General features: G+C 54.1%; 1 protein-coding gene and 1 long non-coding RNA gene across 3 annotated transcripts in view; one reads left to right on the forward strand and one right to left on the reverse strand.

The window, feature by feature from the left end:
- VSTM2B (V-set and transmembrane domain containing 2B) overlaps positions 1-19,801 on the forward strand; it is a 28,710-nt gene that overhangs the window by 997 nt on the left and 7,912 nt on the right. The window contains exons 2-4 of one of the 2 annotated variants that reach the window (XM_002694719.6): positions 204-388; positions 1,345-1,374; positions 2,273-2,714. In XM_002694719.6, the coding sequence (XP_002694765.1) occupies positions 204-388; positions 1,345-1,374; positions 2,273-2,714 (657 nt within the window). The remainder of the gene's footprint in view (positions 1-203; positions 389-1,344; positions 1,375-2,272; positions 2,715-19,801) is intronic. The other variant, XM_059877354.1, reaches the window with a different exon arrangement.
- LOC101902469 (uncharacterized) overlaps positions 18,233-19,801 on the reverse strand; it is an 85,120-nt gene continuing 83,551 nt past the window's right edge. Inside the window, exon 6 of the long non-coding RNA XR_812530.4 lies at positions 18,233-19,488. This is a non-coding gene — a long non-coding RNA (uncharacterized lncRNA). The remainder of the gene's footprint in view (positions 19,489-19,801) is intronic.

Genomic DNA, 19,801 nt, shown 5'->3' on the forward strand with positions numbered 1-19,801 from the left:
CCCGCCGCCCCGCCCGGACTGGAGGGAAGCGGCCTGCAACGGCAGCCGGTCTCTGCAGCGGCCCGGCAGCTGCTCGACCGGACTTGGCCAGTGCCTGGGCCGCGCGAGCAGCTGGGGGGTGGGAAGCACACGGCCCAGCGAGCCGGGGTGGCCCCGGGCCTCCGCCCCACAGCTGGTCACGCCTCTCTCTCCCCCGCCCCCAGCGACATTCACCGAAGTCCCCAAAGATGTGACCGTACGTGAGGGAGACGACATCGAAATGCCCTGCGCCTTCCGGGCCAGTGGAGCCACCTCGTACTCGCTGGAGATTCAGTGGTGGTACCTCAAGGAGCCTCCCCGAGAGCTGCTGCACGAGCTGGCGCTCAGCGTGCCCGGCGCCCGGAGCAAGGTAACTGGCCGCCCGCGCGGCGCCTGGGGTGACCGGGGTGAGGCAGGCAGGGCGCCGCCCCGTGGTGCAACCCATCTCCTCCCGTCCCCGTCCTCACAGCACCTTCAACAACAGCAGTTGTTACCCCCTAGGCGTTCGCATTGCCTTCACGGAAACCTCCCCTGAACTCCACGCCTAGCCCTAGGAAGCTACCCCTCATCCAGTTTGCCCGCTCTTGCCAGCTGCGGGTCCAGAGGGTAATGGGTGCCGGGTGTTGAAAGAAGACCAATTGCTGGGGCCGGGCTTTCCCTGTCCTCTGCCACTCTGAGGTCCCCAGGGCACACGGCCAAGCAGCTAAGCTCCTCCGGGCTGGGTTCCAGAGGCTGGCGGAGCACGCTGTACAGGTTACCTCCAGCCGCTGCAGGGTCAGAGGGACTTCCCCCTTTTGCCCATCTGCCTCTTAAACAGTCTCTAGCTCTGTCTCTCTCTCTCTCTCACGCACACACACACACCCACCTCCCCTCGCGCCGCGCGCACACACACACACACCGCACACCCACACCGCCTACCTTCGCTCTACACAGAGTCCCACCCTTTGCTCACATCTCCCATCGGGTCCTGTCCATGCAGCTTTCCAAGGGGTTTAGGGAAACACCATAGGGAATGGGGATGCTCCTCCGGAGGGAAATAGGTCTTCCTTCCCACCCAGGAGGCGATCCAGCCTCCCTTCCTTGGCTGGCAAGGGTGCTCCGGCAGCCCCTCCTTGGCCCGGCGCCATACTAGCTCCAAGCCCTGCTTCCTTCCGGATAAAACTCCTGAAAATCTCGATGTTCTTCCTGCCCTCCGCCGTGGCTACATCCCGAGCGGTTTCCAGTCTCAGCCTGCCTGCGGAGGATCCTCTTGCAGGAGGTGCGTCTGAGTTCTCTGAGCCTGAAGGCCAACAGCCTAATGTCTCTCTCTCCCTCTTTGCATTTTAGGTAACAAATAAGGATGCGACTAAAATCAGCGTAAGTGTGGAGCCCAGCGCGGGCCGCGGGAGACCCCTTCCGGCCGCTTTGAGCCCCGCAGCCTCCTCCCTCTTAGAAAGGCTCCTTGGCGGTGCGGTATAGGGCCCAGCTCACAGCCTGGCATTGTCGGCTGCTTGGCCTGTCCGTGCGCCATCTGTCGCCGGTCGTGGATCAGGTTCTCTTTTGCGTAAATCAAGGGTCCCAGGCCTGAATCTCCTTCCTCCTCTGTACGCTTGCCTGTAAAGCTCTCCTGCAGGCTCCTTGCCCTAGCTCCTGGCTCAGGACTGTGGGCCCCACTCCCAACCCGCACGCAGCCTACGCCCTGGTGGCGCCCTCTGAGGCAGCCCTCCGCTCTGCCTGGGTTGCGGGTCCCGGTGCCAGGCGCTGTGGGCTGGCTTGGAGTTGCGGTGGAGGGGAGGAGTCTTGCCAGGGTTGGAGAGGACATGCGCTAAGCCTTCCCGGCTGGAGATGGAAGGATCACGGCCTGGGGATGACCAGGGCCTCCTGTGCTTGGTTCGGAGGTGAGGGTTCCCTGGGAGCTTGGTGAGGGCCACAAAGCGGTTGGTCCCCGGCGTCTCCAGCAGCTCGCAGGGAGTTGAGCTTTGTCCACCGCTCCCTGCTGCCGCCGAGAGGCAAGTTCCTAGGTAGCAGGGACCCAGAGGGTGTGGCAGCAGCCTCTGCTTCCACTGCCTCCCAGCGAGGGCAGAGCGCTCGCTGAGAAGGGCTGGAGCTGGGAGCAGGTATCTGTGCACTATGAGGGCAGAGCGACTCTCCCTCGGACACCACCTCGGTCCTCCAGACTCTGGAATGAAGGAGCATTAGTGGGAGCGGATGTGAAGGCCCCGAGGGCGAGGCGCCGGCCTGCCCGCGCCCTGACCGAAGCCCCACTCTTTTGCAGACCGTGCGCGTGCAGGGCAACGACATCTCGCACCGGCTGCGGCTGTCGGCCGTGCGGCGGCAGGACGAGGGCGTGTACGAGTGCCGCGTGTCGGACTACAGCGACGACGACACGCAGGAGCACACGGCCCAGGCGCTGCTGCGCGTGCTCGCGCGCTTCGCGCCGCCCGACGTGCAGGCCGCGGAGGCCGTGTCCCACATTCAGAGCGGCGGCCCGCGCCGCCACGGCCCCGCCAGCGCCGCCCGGGCCGACGGCGCCCAGGAGCCCGGCCGCAGCGACAAGAGCCCGCCTCCCGGGGGCCCTCCCGCCGCCCCCGCCCCAGGCGTCCCCGAGGCCGCCGCCGCCTCCGCGGCGCACAGAGCCGCGACCACCGTGGCGGCCGCCGCCTCGTCCGCGCCGCCGCCGCCCCGCGAGGCGGCCCTTCTGCGCCAGAGGCACTCAGGTAAGGGCCCCGCGGGAGTCTTTCGCCGGACGGGCCGCCCCCGCTGCGGTCGGTCGCGGGCGCCGTCGGTGGGTCATCTGGCGGCAGCGTTCCCGGAACCCCGCCTCTGCTTTCTTCCCGCCGCTTTCCCGTCCTTACTGTCCGCTGCTGGGGGTGTTCACCACCCACGTTTATGACGGTGGGCGCCGCCCGGGGTACGCGAGGCTGGAGGCGGGGAGCTCGCTCTGGAGTTTGGGGAACCGGACCTCGGGGGCTGCACCCCAACAGCGTCGAGCCTGCTTGTCTCCTGAACACCCAGGGTGGGCAGTAGCACCCAGTCTAGAGTGAGAGGAGGCAGTTACAGTTCGGGTCTTGTAAGTCTGGGTGCCACCTTGACTGGACTGAACAGACACACTTTGTTGGAGCCCGCGTGGGTGGGCCTGGCTGCATGCGCTCTGCCCTCCTTGGCAAGCTCCAGGCGGTCCTAGACACCAGTTCGGCTATAATCGCCACTCCAGGCTCCTTTAGGCCCTCATGGGGGACCGGGTGAGGATGGAGCCCTGCCATTATTAGGAGGGCACCCGGAGGTTCAGGGCTGCTCTCCCAGGGAGCTGAGAGGATCAGGGGAGGGGGAAGGGGCAAGGAGAGAAGAGAGTCAGAGAGCAGAGGGCTAGGATGAGGGACTGACTGCAGGCTGGAAGCAGGAGGGCCGGCTTAGCAATGTGGGCTTTTACCCAGGGCAGGGGGGCCTGCTGCACAGGGTGTCCCTCCTCCAAGGCACCCCTCACTCCCAGCACCTGCTCAAAGGTGGGACCTCAAAGATAGCTCAGCTCCAGGGCTCACTCCCTGTGGCTGCCTTTAAGCTTGTCACTCCCTCTCAGTCTTGTGGAGGCACAGACTCATAGAGAGCATCTCGATCAGCCTTGCAGCACTGAGAGTGCTGGGCTCCGGGACAGTCATATAAACCACCATAGGGTGGGGGAGCTGAAGCACACCGCCCTTCTCTCATGGTTCTTTTTTTGTTTGTTTTGAAAGCCCCGTCCCACTCTTTGCGACCCCATGGACTATACAGTCCATGGAATTCTCAGGCCAGAATACTGGAGTGGGTAGCCTTTCCCTTCTCCAGGGCATCTTCCCAACCCAGGGATTGAACCCAGGTCTCCCGCTTTGCAGGCAGGTTCTTTACCAGCTGAGCCACCAGGGAAGCCCGCTCAAGGTTCTTAAAGTGCAGACGCCCCGCCACCAGCATCCGCACTTTTAAGGATGCAGACTCCTGGGCTCCCCGATAAATCCAAGGACACCAGCAGCCTAGCCTCCCTCCCTGGCCAACCGTCTTAAGCCTTCAAACAGTTCAGTTTGCCTTCCACATTAGTTCAGTTGTTTCTCACTAAGTCACTCTCCCTGTGGAAGCTTCTCCATGGGACTCAGGCTCTTGGCTATATCTGGAGGCTTCATCCCTCTCAGGTCCCACACAGGTACCCACAAGACCTTCCCCCAGGCTAGGAGGGAAGGCGAGTCAGTTGGGAACTTGTGAAAGTCCTCTCCCCAAACTCATCCACGTGTCTTGGAGCTTACCCCATTTCGGTTTAAGATAACATGAGTTGCTGTGCAGAACTCCAAAATGCCAGAGACTTAACACAATTCGAATATACTATTTCTGGTTTCCATCGCTGGGAGGAGGGGCTGAGGAGGAATGGCTCTGTTCCGTGCAGTCATTCAGAGAATCAGGCTGACAGAAACTCGACCATCTTTAAGAGGTGGCTTCCACGCTCACTCATCAACGTACAGCCCGCAAACAAGGGAAGAGAGAATGGAAGCAGCCTTTCTCAACCCAGCTCCCTGAGCACACCAAGCCCCGGGGCTCTAAGGCTCACAAAGCATGTGATGAATCTTTCTTATGCATTTAGAATGGGTCTTGATATCTGTCATTTTTGGAAGACTGAGAAGATAGCCACTCAGGTAATTTTGGTAGAGTTCAGTTCTCTCAGAGAAAAGCTGATGTGGAGAATGGCAATGGAAGTTTGTAAAGGCCATGCCTAGAAGTGGTCAATATTACGACCACCCTCATCCATCAGCCAGAACTCAGTCTGATTGTTCAACAGATGCAAGCAGGGTAGAAAGTGTAGTCCTTGGCTTGACAGCTGTTCTCCAGTCTCATCTCTTCAGGGTAGAAGAGGAGCTTAAATCACGGGGACAAAGCCATCTCTGGCTAGCACGCTGGAAAAGGGTTACTAGGGATACTGGAAAAGGGTTACCGGCCTAGATACTGCTGCTTGGTGAAGAAAACACCCTCTGCCCCATCCCTTGGGCTCTAGCAAGTAAACGTGTGTCTTGGGCTGGAACATTCCTCTGGGATGTCCCATAGACTATAAGCAGAGCAGAGGATGTGGCACACCAGGAGCCCAGATATGAGTTGTGTTTCCTTCCTTTACTGGCTGTGTGATTTTAGGCATGTGACTTACCCTCTCTGAAAGTATTTCTTTTAGAAATACTTCAGTAATCCCTGACCTCAGAGGGAACTCAACATGGAAACTGCTCTATAAAGTTCACTATTATCACCAAGGCCATTATATTCTCTGAGCGAAGAGGAGAGGAAGAGGGAGATGAAGCGAGTGGCTGGTGGTTGGGGGCCAGGCTGAGGAAGGTCTTGAATGCTGAGTGGAGCAACAGGAGCCATTAAAGTTTTCGGTAAAGGAAGCCCTGTGTGATAAAAGGTCATTCCTGCTCGATCTCCCTCCTCCCTGGGCAGAGCTTGACCCCTCGAGCCTCATCACGACTGACCTGACTCTGCCCGGCATAGCTGTCAGAGCTCCAGTCTCTGGGCCTGACCGCAGGGAAGCTCCAGATAACGCATCGCTCCATCAGGGACCTAGCCACGGAAGTTGGCATGGACAGTGCCTTCTTTCTGGAAGTCCTTAGGTCAGCCCCGTTCTGATGGCACTTGCCAGCCCAGGCGGGGGCTCCTCTGCCCTCCCTGGGGTGAGAAGCAGTACTACTTTCCCCCAGAAAGCAGAGCCAGCGGGGCTGCCAGCAGGGCTCACGGGGCGGCACGACCGGGATGGCGTGTGCTGGCCCTAAGGCCTCTGTCGCCCCAAAGCCACTGCTGGCTCCTGCACAGGTCAGCAACCACACAGACACACCGCAGAAAGAGCCCCGGGTTCCTCTCCAGCTGTGTGCAAGCCCAGGAAGGTGGGCCCTCAGCTGGAGGGCCAAAGGCTTGTGTCCTCCATTCTCTAGATGAAGCTCCAAGGAGAATCACTGTGCTGCGGGCCCCTCTGTGGCCCACTCTTGGTGTAAAGAAGTGGATCAGAGGACTTCTAATCCACACACGTACCCGACAGCTTGATGCCAAGGGGGCACGCATACTGTCTTCAGTGTCCCAGCCTGCCTCACCTGCTGCGCCTGGGGGCTGTGGGTGGGATGAAGGCTGCAGCTGGGTTCTGAGTCACGGGCACTACCAGCCTTTCTGCAGGGCTGTGTTGTCGAGCAGCTCTCGGTTCTGCCGAGCCTCTCTGGGATGCAGCAGGCAGCCGATCACTCAGAGCCAGCAGCAGTGTGAGTCAGAGAGGGAGCTCACGGTGATGATCGCGGACTTGCTCCCCGCCCCCACCACTCTCCTCACCCAACTCTCTCGGTTCTTGGCAGCTTAGAGGGGGAAGGACGAGAAAGGATTGTGGCCACTTGGTTACCAGGCAGGCGTGTCTGCAGAGCGTAACAGAGAGGGTGCTGGTGGAGCAGATGGCACATTCGAGCAGATTCTTGGAGGAGAGGCAATGAGAGTATTTTTTAAAGGTGTGAACAAGGTTAGGACAGCCAAGGATGAGAACTGGCCCCCAGCTCATAGCAGTGGGAATCATTAGCACCTTTGACCTGGAAGGGCAAAGGGAGGGGGCAACTAGCAGAATCCAGAGAGGTCAGGTGGACAGAGAGACCGGAAGAGCTGAGGCCTTGGGAGAGGGACATACTGACCCCCGGTGGCCTGGCAAGACCCCCCTCTCCTGCTGACCTCTAGTCCCCTGTCAGGGTCTCCCAGTGACCACACCCTCCTGGGAGCTGAGGACAAGGGCACCTAGGTGATGCAGCCTTACAGGCCAGCTTCTCGGGGCTCAGAGCAGAGTGGGGAAAGGCGAAGGGTGGATGTGGAGTGACAGAGGAAGCAAGCTGGCTCTCGAGGGAGGAAGATGCATCCTGCCCCGGCCCAACACCAGGACAAACCCAGAGCTGAGTTCCTAATGAAAGAGGTCATCTAATCTCTGAGCTGAATGGATACACTGGCTATTTCAGATTGGCAGCCTCAGAGATGGTCCCAGCCCAGCTCCCCAGTCACCTAAGCAGTTGCTCCTGGGAGAAAATCAGAAGCCCCAGACAACACTGTGTCACTGTTTTTAAAGCAAGCCTCTTTGCTAACGCCAGGAAAGGGGTGAGGGGACTTACTCAAAGCTTTGTTTTCAGCTTTCTCACAGCCAGGCCAGAAAAGCCTTCCTGTGCCCTGTACATGCCCAACACAGCCAAATACATATTTGCACTAAAAGTTTATGTTCAAAAACTCATTCATTTCACGTCTCATTTGTCAGGAGACATTTTGATATTTGTGCCTAAAAATAACATGGGCTGGATTAGCACAACAGAGCCAGCATAGGAGATTGGGGTCCTTCATAGCCATGTTCATAAATCTGACTCCTAATTAATTTGAAAACTGACCTATTTTTCATGAACACTTTGCTGCTGGTTGCCATTTCTAGAAGAAAAAAAGAGAGAAAACAAAACAGTATCTTCCAGACAAATCCTTCAACTGGAAGGTTGCCACAGTGAAGCCAAGTGTGGCCTCAATAGAATATAGTTTGCAACTGACTGGCTTGTATGTTGGCAAGAGGTTCCCCTTTGCAGGGACCTGGGGATCAGCTCCGTGGTGTGTGAACCTCTAATTAGCCTCCAGGCTCCAGTTCAGAGAAGAGCCACCCTGGCCCCTACAGAGAGCCAGCTGGATGTGGGAAATTGATGCCTGGTACCCACCCAGAGAACTGAGTCTCAATATTTCAATTAATAATGAGAGAAAGACACAAGCAAGGTCATAGGTGTGATGGCTTTAGAGAGATTGTTACTGCTGGGAGCCATCCAGGGGAGCATCCTTGGCAGTCACCATGGCAACTGTAAACCATGACAGAAGAGGGCTGTGGACAAGGTGAAGGGAGCTCCTCTCAGCCCGGGGCCCCTGGTAGACAACAAAGCCAGCAGAAATGCCAGTGTGACCAGAGAGAATCTCCGTGCAGTGGGCAGGTTTCCAACGGGGCCGGCAAAGGCAGGCAGCAGTCACCCGGTCTCCCCTTCTCCCCAGACCCACAAGGACCTGACAACCATCACCTTAAATAAATAGCCTGCTCCTCCCTCAAGCTCTGATGTGACACAAGGGTCGTAATTGAAGAGAAAGTGAATCTGGCAGAGGTTTTCCCAGAGAGGAGAAGGTGAAACTCTGAGCATCCTGAAAGAGAACATGAAGGGACTTCACAAAGTAAATGGCTGAGCCTCACCGCTGGCAGGAGGCAGCCGCATCCTGCAGATGCGTGTAGGTGTCCACGTCACGGCCTCCCGTCCCTCACCGGCCAGTCCTATGGTTGCCTCGAGCAGGAACCAGCGAGGACAGCCAGACTCGGCTCAGGGCACCAAGGGCGCCCCCGGGACTCCGGCATAAAGCTGTTTGCATCAGCGGGAGTCCCGGGCAGCACAGCCCTGGCCCAGACGAGGCTGACAGAGGAGGCCTGCTCTAGGCAGTGCGAGACCTCAGGCTGGAAGGAGGCGCCTGGGCTTCGTCCCCCTCTTAGATCAGTCCTGGGGAAGTTCCCAGGGGGCCTCTCTTTCCCTCCCAACTCTGTGCCCCATGGATTGAGAAAGTCACACCAGGTGGAAGGGCCTTTTTTGTCTATCATCCAGCTATGAGTCAGCTCACAACACAGCCATTCTCTCAGCACCCGGGAGACCCCAAACTAAGGAGGAAAAACCGTACTGCAGATCGTCATAATGATAAAGAATACTTGCCTTTCACTGAGCACTAGGTGTGTGTCACGCTAGCATCTCACCGGTGTCCCCCGTTTCTACATGACCCCTTCTGCCCCACTCCATCAAACAGCCCCTGCCCCAGAGCCCAGATTCCTTCCTTCCCTAGCCGGGGCGGCAGCCCCACGGGAAGAGTGGAGAGCCAGGCTTTCTAAATGTCACCGGGAGCCGAACCCACCAAGGAGCTTCTCATTAAATACGCCAGGCGCACACTTTAAAAGCTCTGAATATTAAGGATTCCCCAAGCATCCATGGGAATAAATGAGGTCAAGTGCTTTTGTAATACGATATTGATTACTGCTGCCCCATGTGGACAGAGGCAAGGGCTTGGCTGTGGTCTAAACCTCTAAGCTTTACGGGTGCTGACTCGGTTTTAAGATACCTTTGCAGCACAGGATAAAAAAAGAAAGTATCATCTTTTCTATTCCCCCATGCTTTGCAGGCATCTCTTAGAATCTCCAAAACAGTGAGAAGCTTCCCTTTGTCTTACATAAGGGTTTCAGGAAAGTTTAAGATTACAAGCAAACAGGCCCAGCATTTGCAACTGCCGATCCCCACCTTTTCGTTATGAAGGATGACAAACCTCCTTCCCTGGGATGAGGCTTCTAGGGGAAACAGTCCGCTTGTTGGTGGCTTTGGTGTTCTCCGGAAAGTGAAGTGAAGTCGCTCAGTCGGGTCTGACTCTGCGACCCCATGGGCTGTAGCCACCTAGGCTTCTCCATCCAAGGGATTTTCCAGGCAAGAGTACCAGAGTGGGCTGCCATTTCCTTCTCCAGGGTTCTCAGGGAAAGTTCTCTAAGTGCAGGATGGATTACCCAGTCCAGTCTTCTCTGGGGTAAGGCTTAGCTGCTGGTGAGCAGAGAGCCATGGAAGGGGCTGCCGGGTGCTCAGCAGCAGCGGGCCCTCGCTCAGGTCTTCTCAAGCCACACCTCCACCAGCTGGCCCTTGAGAGGCAGGCCTTGTGAGTCTCGGCCCTGCGTGAGCATCCTGGGTGAGGCCATTTCTGGAAAGTACTGGTGGTCCCATTCCGTCATTACCTCTCCCCGGGCTGAAATATCAGCACCACATTGGGCTGGCTTCTGGTCTTTGTGGTTCAAGGAGAGTGTTTTGGGGGCCCCACCATTCACCAGCTCACCCACGCCCATGCGTTCTGCTCCCTCCAGCTCAGAAGTGACCACCCCGCCAGAGGGCTCCTCAGGCGTGAAGGCCAGCTGTGCACAGGGCACCTCTGGAGTGTGCCCAGCTGGACACCCAGTGCTGATAAGGGAGGAGGCTATGGTCAGCCAGGCTTCCCTGCAGCTCAGCTGGTAAAGAATCCGCCTGCAGTGCAGATCCCGGTTCGATCCCTGGGGCAGGAAGATCCCCTGAAGAAGGGATAGGCTACCCTTCCAGTATTCTTGGGCCTCCCTGGTGGCTCAGCTGGTAAAGAATCTGCCCACAGTGCAGGAGACCAGGGTTCCATCCCTGGGTTGGGAAGATCCCCTGGAGGAGAGCATGGCAACTCACTCCAGTTTCCTTGCCTGGAGAATCCCAGGGACAGAGGAGCCTGGCGGGCTGCAGTTCATGGTGTCGCAAAGAGTTGGACACGACTGAGCGACTAAGCACGCACACACGCTTGGTCAGTCAGGGCCTAGGCAAGCTCTCTTACAGGAGCTGCCCACTGTGGTGGGAAAGACAAAACAAACCTGAGAAAGGCTGACAACAGCTCAGGAGAAAGTTACCACTTTTCCAACCACTTAATTCTTCCTCTGACATTTCAGACATTCCTTACTATTCGGCTAAGCTGGTTCACGGGCAAGCCAGTGTTTGAATGCCAACCAGGCTTCCTATTTCTGGGCCTCACAGAGCTCCAGCCACCCAGAAGTCACAGTCCATGCCTCATTCTCTCGCCCTTCATAAGGACTATGCTTCTCATTTTCCACGAGTCCAAGTGCTTGGATTCCAATCCTGACCCGTCACTTCCCACCCGCCACAGGCAAGTTCTCACATCTGTTATCATCTGGGTGACACCAGGGCCCACGCAGGACCAGAGGAGATAATCCTCAGAAAGAGTGGAGCTTCGCATAGGCCGGGCACCTAGAAAACACCCACTGATGTTGGCTCTATCAGCATTGTTCGTGGGAATGGCATTGACTGTCCCGGGTCATTTCTTGAACGTTTCTGGGGGCTGGACAGGGCGCTCCGATCTGAGACTTTGCTCTGAGACATGTTTCCCTCTGTGCAGTGAGTGCATCATGGGGCTAAAGGTGAGGAGACAGCTGATGGCACTTCAAACAGAAAATGCCCTCAGACTGCAAATGGCTCAGCGAGGTGCTATTTTCGTCCTTTCTCCTTGCCATTTGGAGGGGGAGGAAAGGAAGTGGGGATAATGCCACGTCCTCATTCTTCCCTGGCTGCAGCTATTTTGCATGAGTCAGGAGCAAGGTGAGCAAGGACAGGTTCAGTATGGTTCCTCGCGTCCCACCTGCTCACATCTGGGCACCTGGCCCCGAGTGATGGTCAGGCAGCCGAACAGTCTCCAGGGCCGACCTGGACTGGAGAAGGGGTGCCAGTGCCCTCCTCACTGAGACTCTCACCACACGAGATAGAGCCGCGTGTGCAGGGATGGGCGTGTGGGTGATGGGTCAGGCCTCTGCTGCAGGTGTGGGTCTACACTGTCTCCCACGCACTCTGGCACTCTGGTTTTTGTGTTGGTACCTGCTTGGATGCATTCTCTGATGACTGCTTGGCACCGAGGGACCCATGGGGAGAGGGTGGGATGAAGAGCGGGCTATATGCAGAACCAGGAGGCCAGGACCCCTTCAGGCCCACATGAGCCTCCCTCCCACCGGGCACTGCAGGCTTACCCTGAAGGAGGTCTGCCCGCCTTTACCGGATGAATACAGGCAAAGATCCAGAGCCCCACCCTCTCTGCCCCCTGGCCCCTGCCCATCGGCTCTCCTTGAAGAAATCTTGGTTTTCTCTAAGCCAGGAAAGCCCAGCTGCAACGTCAGATCCTTACAGCAACTCATTACAGTTGATTCTCACACGAATGCCGCTTAGCGCAGAGGAAGGATCTTTAATAAATCCCCGGGGAGACGGAGCTGACATGGTTCCGTGGCTTATTCTGAGCTGGAGCTGCAGTGGGGGCTCCTAGCTAACTGTGTCTGGTCTGATGGAGGGTGGCCACTGCCCCGGGCATCTGATAGACCCAGCCCCTGCTTTAGGGAGAAGCTGAAGGCCCAAAAGTCGTGGCCAGAGAAGCAGGTGCTTGGGAATGACTCGGGGCTCATAAAGGGTACGACCGGGGTGGGCTGGTAGTGGGGGATCACTCCACAGAGGGAAGGACGGTTCTCTGACCCTGCATCTCAAGGGGCCTTATCCATCCTGAGCACCCAAGAGGGCCCCGCTGCTGTCTTGGGCCCCCACATTTCCCTCGTGTCCTGGGACTGAAGCCCTGGGCAGGCAGGCAGAGTGCATTCTCACGTCTTTGTCCCCAGCACCCCACACTCACATTCCCTGGGCCTGGCACTAATTTGCTCATTCATTCATTTACTTGTACGTTCAGAAAACATCCATTGAGCATCTTATGTGCAAGATCTGTGCTAGGCACTGAGAGCACATGTGAACAAGATCAACAGTGTCCTAGGAGTCTGAAGAGAGGGACATGGCATGACTATTGATCAGTCAGCAAGGAGGAATCTGCAGCCATTGCTGGCACTCTAAATGAAGGACCCATGGGCTATGGCCCAGTCAGGAAAGGGCCCCTGACGGGACAACAGTTAAGCCATAAGCTGGGTGATAATTAAGAGTGGGCTTGAGAACGAGAGAGAGTAGGGCCTTCCAAGAAGAGGGGCAGCATGTGCAAAGATCCTCTGGCAAGAGGGAGCAGCGGGGTACAAAGGCCTGACAGAGAGTTAGTGTGTCTAGGGCACAGAGAGCAAGAAGAGGCACAGGGGAATTAAGTGAAGAGGAGTTCAGGTCATACCCCAGGGAGACTTTGGCTCTTGGCCATGGATGGGAACAAGTGGCTGGCAGGGCGTGATGCTTTCTGAAATAGCATCCTGGCTGCAGCTGTGGAGGCTGGAGAGGTAGGAGCAGAGTGGATATGGGGAGACCACTTCAGAGCCAGTAATCCAGCCAAGAGGCGACAGGGCCAGGACTAAAGGTTTGCATGGATGAGGGACAGGATGGATGGAGAGATGAGCTGGAAAACAAATGTCTGATGAATGAGTGAGGGAAAGATGTGTGACTGGATGACAGAGGTTGGAGGGAGTGAAAGGAAGGATGAAGGGACATGTGGCTGGCTGGAAGGAATGTGTGGGAAAAGGCTAAGACTGAGCGGCTGGATGGGAGACGGGGACAGAAAGAAGGATGAGTAGATACTTATCCGTGGATGAGTATCTTGTTTCATCGTGTGGATGAAACACGAATGCAAGATGGGCCCAGCAGGAGGAGTGGGGCTGGAGGAGGAGACATGCCTGGGGTCAGGATTCTCCACACCTGACCTCTGCACACCCAGGCCACATCCTCCAGGAAGGGGAGGCCAAAGGGAGAAAGGTCCCAGGTGGTGGCGTGGACCAGAGTTTCATGCTAGGTCATGCCTCTGCCTGCCGGCCCTGGGCCACAGAGAGGACAGGCAGAGCAAGGGGACACAGCCAATTCCCAGCCTGCCCCAGCTCCCTTAACCCCTCAGCCTGCAGAAGGCACCTCTGTCCCTTGCTGTGAGGGGCAGGAGCAGACACTGGGCATTCTGGAGGATGCAGCCTGGCAAAGACTTGATGATGACTGTCCGTGTAAAAGTTAAATATATTTTTTCAAGCATTTAAAAAGTCACATCTCCAGGTAGGCAGATGAGTAGCTGCATTTGCATTAAAAACTAATGTAACAAAAATACACAAGGCAATAATTCATAATGCATTCTATTCTACAGAGTCATCTTTTAATGCGTGACATATCCTGGGCAGCTCCTCTGTGCTAATTTTATTTAATGAGCACATGTTATAGAATTTTCAGAGCACTGTCCCTGGGCAATTAAAATGCGTGAACCTTTTCAGTCCAATTGTGTTCCTGAAGAAAAGTCCTCAGTGTGAAAAAGAAAGAAATGTCCAGGTGTTGCCAAGGTGGACTCTAGAGAAAGTTGCTGCTGTTGTGTTCCGCTGTGCTGGCCTTGGGGACCTGCAGCCCTTCTCCCCTGGCCCTGGGCCTCAGTCCTGCTTTTTCTTGGCCATGCCCAGCTCTCAGGCCTGGACCCACACTGTGAGAAGCCCTCCTTGAGCAGGCACTGATTGAGTGCCCACTGTTTGCCTGACCTGGTTAATCTGGGCACACTCTGCACCGAGAGACATAAAGGCTATGCAGGGGACCAGTGGGAGCCAAAGCAGGCTGCAATGCCTCAAAGAGAAGCAGGGACCACCCCTTGAAGCACTGACAGGTCTCCCCTTCCTCATCTGTGTACTGGGCACACCAGCATTCTGGCATCTCCAACTCTGTGAGTTTTAGGTCTGGAAGGGGCCATAAAGAGTCCCTAATGAGTGGTTCCCAAACTTTGTTCCTTGGAGCCCCGGGCTTCCCAGCCCTGCCTCTAGCCACAAACAAAGCAGTTTTCCTTCTAATCTTTTTTTTCTTTTTGGGGAGGTGGGGGTTGTTGGGGGTGTGGGGAGAAGAGTGACTTTTTTTTTGGCCACAATGCTGGGCATGTGGAATCCTAGTTCTCCAGCCAGGGATCAAACCCATGTGCTCTGCATTTGAAGTGCAGGGTCTTAACCAATGGGCCATCAGGGAAATTCTCCCTCTAATGGTTTTAAATATTGAGGTTCCACACAGCAATTAGCTTGAAAAAGGAGGTCTACTGCTTTAAAAGATTTTAAAACTGATTTAGCCTATGGTCCGTCTGACAGAATGTGGTCCACTGGAGAAGGAAATGGCAAGCCACTTCAGTACTCTTGCCTTGAGAACCCCATGAACGGTCAAAAGGCAATATGATAGGATACTGAAAGAGGAACTCCCCAGGTCAGTAGGTGCCCAATATGCTACTGGAGATCAGTGGAGAAATAACTCCAGAAGGAATGAAGGGATGGAGCCAAAGCAAAAACAATACCCAGTTTGTGGATGTGACTGGTGATAAAGCAAGGTCCGATGCTGTAAAGAGCAATATTGCATAGGAACCTGGAATGTTAGGTCCATGAATCAAGGCAAATTGGAAGTGGTCAAACAGGAGATGGCAAGAGTGAATGTCAACATTCTAGGAATCAGGAACTAAAATGGACTGGAATGGGTGAATTTAACTCAGATGACCATTATAACTACTACTGTGGGCAGGAATCCCTTAGAAGAAATGGACTAGCCATCATGGTCAACAAAAGAGTCTGAAATGCAGTACTTGGATGCAATCTCAAAAATGACAGAATGATCTCTAGTCATTTCCAAGGCAAACCATTCAGTATCACAGTAATCCAAGCCTATGCCCCAACCAGTAATGCCAAAGAAGCTGAAGTTGAACGGTTCTGTGAAGACCTACAAGACCTTTTAGAACTAGCACCCAAAAAAGATGTCCTTTTCATTATAGGGGACTGGAATGCAAAAGTACGAAGTCAAGAAACACCTGGAGTAACAGGCAAATTTGGTCTTGGAATACGGAATGAAGCAGGGCAAAAGCTAATAGAGTTTTGCCAAGAGAACGCACTGGTCATAGCAAACACCCTCTTCCAACAACACAAGAGAAGACTCTATACATGGACATCACCAGATGGTCAACACCGAAATCAGATTGATTACATTCTCTGCAGCCAAAGATGGAGAAGCTCTATACAGTCAGCAAAAACAAGACCGGGAGCTGACTGTGGCTCAGGTCATGAACTCCTTATTGCCAAATTCAGACTGAAATTGAAGAAAGTAGGAAAAACCACTAGACGTATGACCTAAATCAAATCCCTTATGATTATACAGAGGAAGTGAGAAATAGATTTAAGGGCCTAGATCTGATAGATAGAGTGCCTGATGAACTACGGACTAAGGTTCGTGACATTGTACAGGAGACGGGGATCAAGACCACCCCCATAGAAAAGAAATGCGAAGGGCAAAATGGCTGTCTAGGGAGGCCTTACAAATAGCTGTGAAAAGAAGAGAAGCGAAAAGCAAAGGAGAAAAGGAAAGATATAAGCATCTGAATGCAGAGTTCCAAAGAATAGGAAGAAGAGATAAGAAAGCCTTCCTCAGCGATCAATGCAAAGAAATAGAGGAAAACAACAGAATGGGAAAGACTAGAGATCTCTTCAAGAAAATTAGAGATACCAAGGGAACATTTCATGCAAAGATGGGCTTGATAAAGGACAGAAATGATATGGACCTAACAGAAGCAAAAGATATTAAGAAGAGATGGCAAGAATACACAGAAGAACTGTACAAAGAAGATCTTCACGACCCAGATAATCACGATGGTGTGATCACTCACCTAGAGCCAGACATCCTGGAATGTGAAGTCAAGTGGGCCTTGGAAAGCATCACTACGAACAAAGCTAGTGGAGGTGATGGAATTCCAGTTGAGCTATTTCAAATCCTGAAAGATGATGCTGTGAAAGTACTGCACTCAATATGCCAGCAAATTTGGAAAACTCAGCAGTGGCCATAGGCCTGGAAAAGGTCAGTTTTCATTCCAATCTCAAAGAAAGGCAGTGCCAAAGAATGCTCAAACTACCGCACAATTGCACTCATCTCACACGCTAGTAAAGTAATGCTCAAAATTCTTCAAGCCAGGCTTCAGCAATACGTGAACCATGAACTTCCAGATGTTCAAGCTGGTTTTAGAAAAGGCAGAGGAACCAGAGATCAAATTGCCAACATCCACTGGATCATGGAAAAAGCAAGAGAGTTCCAGAAAAACATCTATTTCTGCTTTATTGACTATGCCAAAGCCTTTGACTGTGTGGATCACAATAAACTGTGGAAAATTCTGAAAGAGATGGGAATACCAGACCACCTGACCTGCCTCTTGAGAAATCTGTATGCAGGCCAGGAAGCAACAGTTAGAACTGGACATGGAACAACAGACTGGTTCCAAATAGGAAAAGGAGTTCATCAAGGCTGTATATTGTCACCCTACTTATTTAACTTGCATGCAGAGTGCATCATGAGAAACGCTGGGCTGGAAGAAGCACAAGCTGGAATCAAAATTGCCGGGAGAAATATCAATAACCTCAGATATGCAGATGACACCACCCTTATGGCAGAAAGTGAAGAGGAACTCAAAAGCCTCTTGATGAAGGTGAAAGAGGTGAGTGAAAAAGTTGGCTTAAAGCTCAGCATTCAGAAAACTAAGATCATGGCATCCGGTCCCATCACTTCATGGGAAATAGATGGGGAAACAGTGGAAACAGTGTCAGACTTTATTTTGGGGGGCTCCAAAATCACTGCAAATGGTGATTGGAGCCATGAAATTAAAAGACGCTTGCTCCTTGGAAGGAAAGTTATGACCAACCTACATAGCATATTCAAAAATAGAGACATTACTTTGCCAACAAAGGTCCATCTAGTCAAGGCTGTGGTTTTTCCAGCGGTCATGTATGGATGTGAGAGATGGACTGTGAAGAAGGCTGAGTGCTGAAGAATTGATGCTTTTGAATTGTGGTGTTGGAGAAGACTCTTGAGAGTCTCCTTGGAGTGCAAGGAGATCCAACCAGTCCATTCTGAAGGAGATCAGCCCTGGGATTTCTTTGGAAGGACTGATGCTAAAGCTGAAACTCCAGTGCTTTGGTCACCTCATGCGAAGAGTTGACTCATTGCAAAAGACTCTGATGCTGGGAGGGATTGGGGGCAGGAGGAGAAGGGGACGACAGAGGATGAGATGGCTGGATGGCATCACCGACTCAATGGACATGAGTCTGAGTGAACTCCCGGAGTTGGTGATGCACAGGGAGGTCTGGCGTGCTGCAATTCATGGGGTCGCAAAGAGTTGGACACGACTGAGCAACTGAACTGAACTGATATATATATATATATATATATATATATATATATATATATATAGTTATTTAGTCACTAAGTGGCGTCTAGCTCTCGTAACCCCATGGACTGGGGCCCACCAGGCTCCTCTGTCCATGGGATCTCCCAGGCAAGAAACACCGGAGTGCGTTGCTATTTCCGTCTCCATTTCTCCAGGGGATCTTCCTGGCCCAGTGATTAAACCCATGTCTCCTGCATCTCCTGCATAAGCAGGTGGACTCTTTACCACTGGGCCACCAGGGAAGCTCATATACTCATGTGTGTGTGTGTGTGTGTGTGTGTGTGTGTGTGCATGTATATATATATATAAATTATACAAAATACTGTTGCTGTTCAGTCACTAGTCATGGCCACCTCTTTGTGACCCTGTGGACTGCAGCACACCAGGTTTCCCTGTCCTCCACTATGTCCTGGAGTTTGCTCAAGTTCATGTCTATTGAGTCAGTGATGCTACCCAACTGTCTCATCCAAAATATACAAATTATACAAATACACTTATATATATACATGTACATATATATATATTTATATATAATTTTTCCCTAGGGGAAAAATTTGAAGTGGTTTACAAAGCTGCACGTGGCATAACAGAGTGAAAATAACTTAATGACAAAACTAGAATAAAGGGAAAATGAAGGTGAAGTTAATTTGGATAAAGGTAGACAAAGAGCTGTGTGCACACAGTCTTGGGCAGGTGAAAAGGTCAGGTAGCGTATGTAGTTGAAGACACAGCTTGTGTTTAAGTTGACAGACAGGAAGCAGCTGGCCAATGCCTCGTGCATCACGCCTGCTTAGACCGCTGGGGGCCTCTAAGAACAACTTCCACTCATTCATTCAACAAACACTTTGTGAGCACTGCAGGTGTGGGCAGGGTGCGAAGCGACTGTGGGTTTACCCACTGTCAGAGGAGACAGCAGTCAAAACGTAAGCCTCCGTGGCCGCTCAAACAGCGCAGCATAAACATGACTTGCTCTGGAGCCCGTGGGGCAACAGGCGCCTCCAGCCAGGCCAAGGAGGACGTGGTGTCTGAGGGACCCCGTGGAGGGAGGGGCAGGTGGTGGGTGAGAGGACATGGGGTGAGCCGTGTGGACGGATGCTGGACCCAGAGGGGTGCGGAGGGGTGTTGAGGAGGGGCCCAGGGAGGGCCAGCCTGCATGAAGCCGCTGGGGGCTGGGGCTGGGGTGGGGGAAGATGAGTAAAGTACTCATGCAAAGTGCATGTGCACAGAGCACTCTGGCCTCTGCTAGGTGGTTGCCTGGCTGTTGGGTTAGTGGACGTGGACAGGCCCGTCAGGAACACTGCACTGCCCACGTGGGCGCTGATGTGGCAAGAGACAGGGTTCAAGGACCAGGGCAGGACTGGGCCTGGGGCAGGGGGTCCGGGGCAAGAAACAGGCAGATGGAAAGCTGTCTTGGAGGTCATGCTGTGGGCGTCTCTGGGCTGATCCACGGAGGGTGGGCGGGCTCCGGCAGAAGGGAACAGGAAGGGCTGTCTAATAGCAGGGGAGGGAGGGCCCCATGGCTGCTGCGCGGCAGCCGGTCTGTCTGGAGCCTGGGGCAGCGGAGGCAGCGTGGACGCAGGTGAGACAGAACTTTCCCCCAGGGTGGGGTCAGGAAGGCATCCTGGACTGAATTCCAAAGTACTGGGCAGTGAACTAGAGAAAACACCTCTACCGCCTCGCAGCTGTTCGTACTTAGGCGCATTACTTCACCTCTCCGTAGCCTACCTGTGTAAGAGCACCGCGCATTCCGCCTCCCAGAGTCTCCTGAGAGGATTAAAGGAGAGAATTCTCTTGGCACCACGAACAAAGAATCACAGGCCTGTTAGCACCCTGCAGCCTCAAAGTTTAAAGAATTTGAATGGGCGGGTAGGAAATCCTCCCCTAAAGACGAGGCCCGGTACTGAGGAGCTGGAAAGTTCCATCCAGCCTGGGAAGCACCCTGATCCTGTGGTCAGGCCTGCCCTTGGCCCTGCAGACAGCAGCCGCCGAACCAGAGGGAAAGGCCTGTTTACTGTTTTCATTAAGTGGCACCATTAAAGGGTCCTTTGGGGCAAGATTTCATTTCAAAAGAATTAAG

This window comes from Bos taurus, chromosome 18, assembly GCF_002263795.3.
Source record: "Bos taurus isolate L1 Dominette 01449 registration number 42190680 breed Hereford chromosome 18, ARS-UCD2.0, whole genome shotgun sequence".
Taxonomy (NCBI): Eukaryota; Metazoa; Chordata; class Mammalia; order Artiodactyla; family Bovidae; genus Bos; species Bos taurus.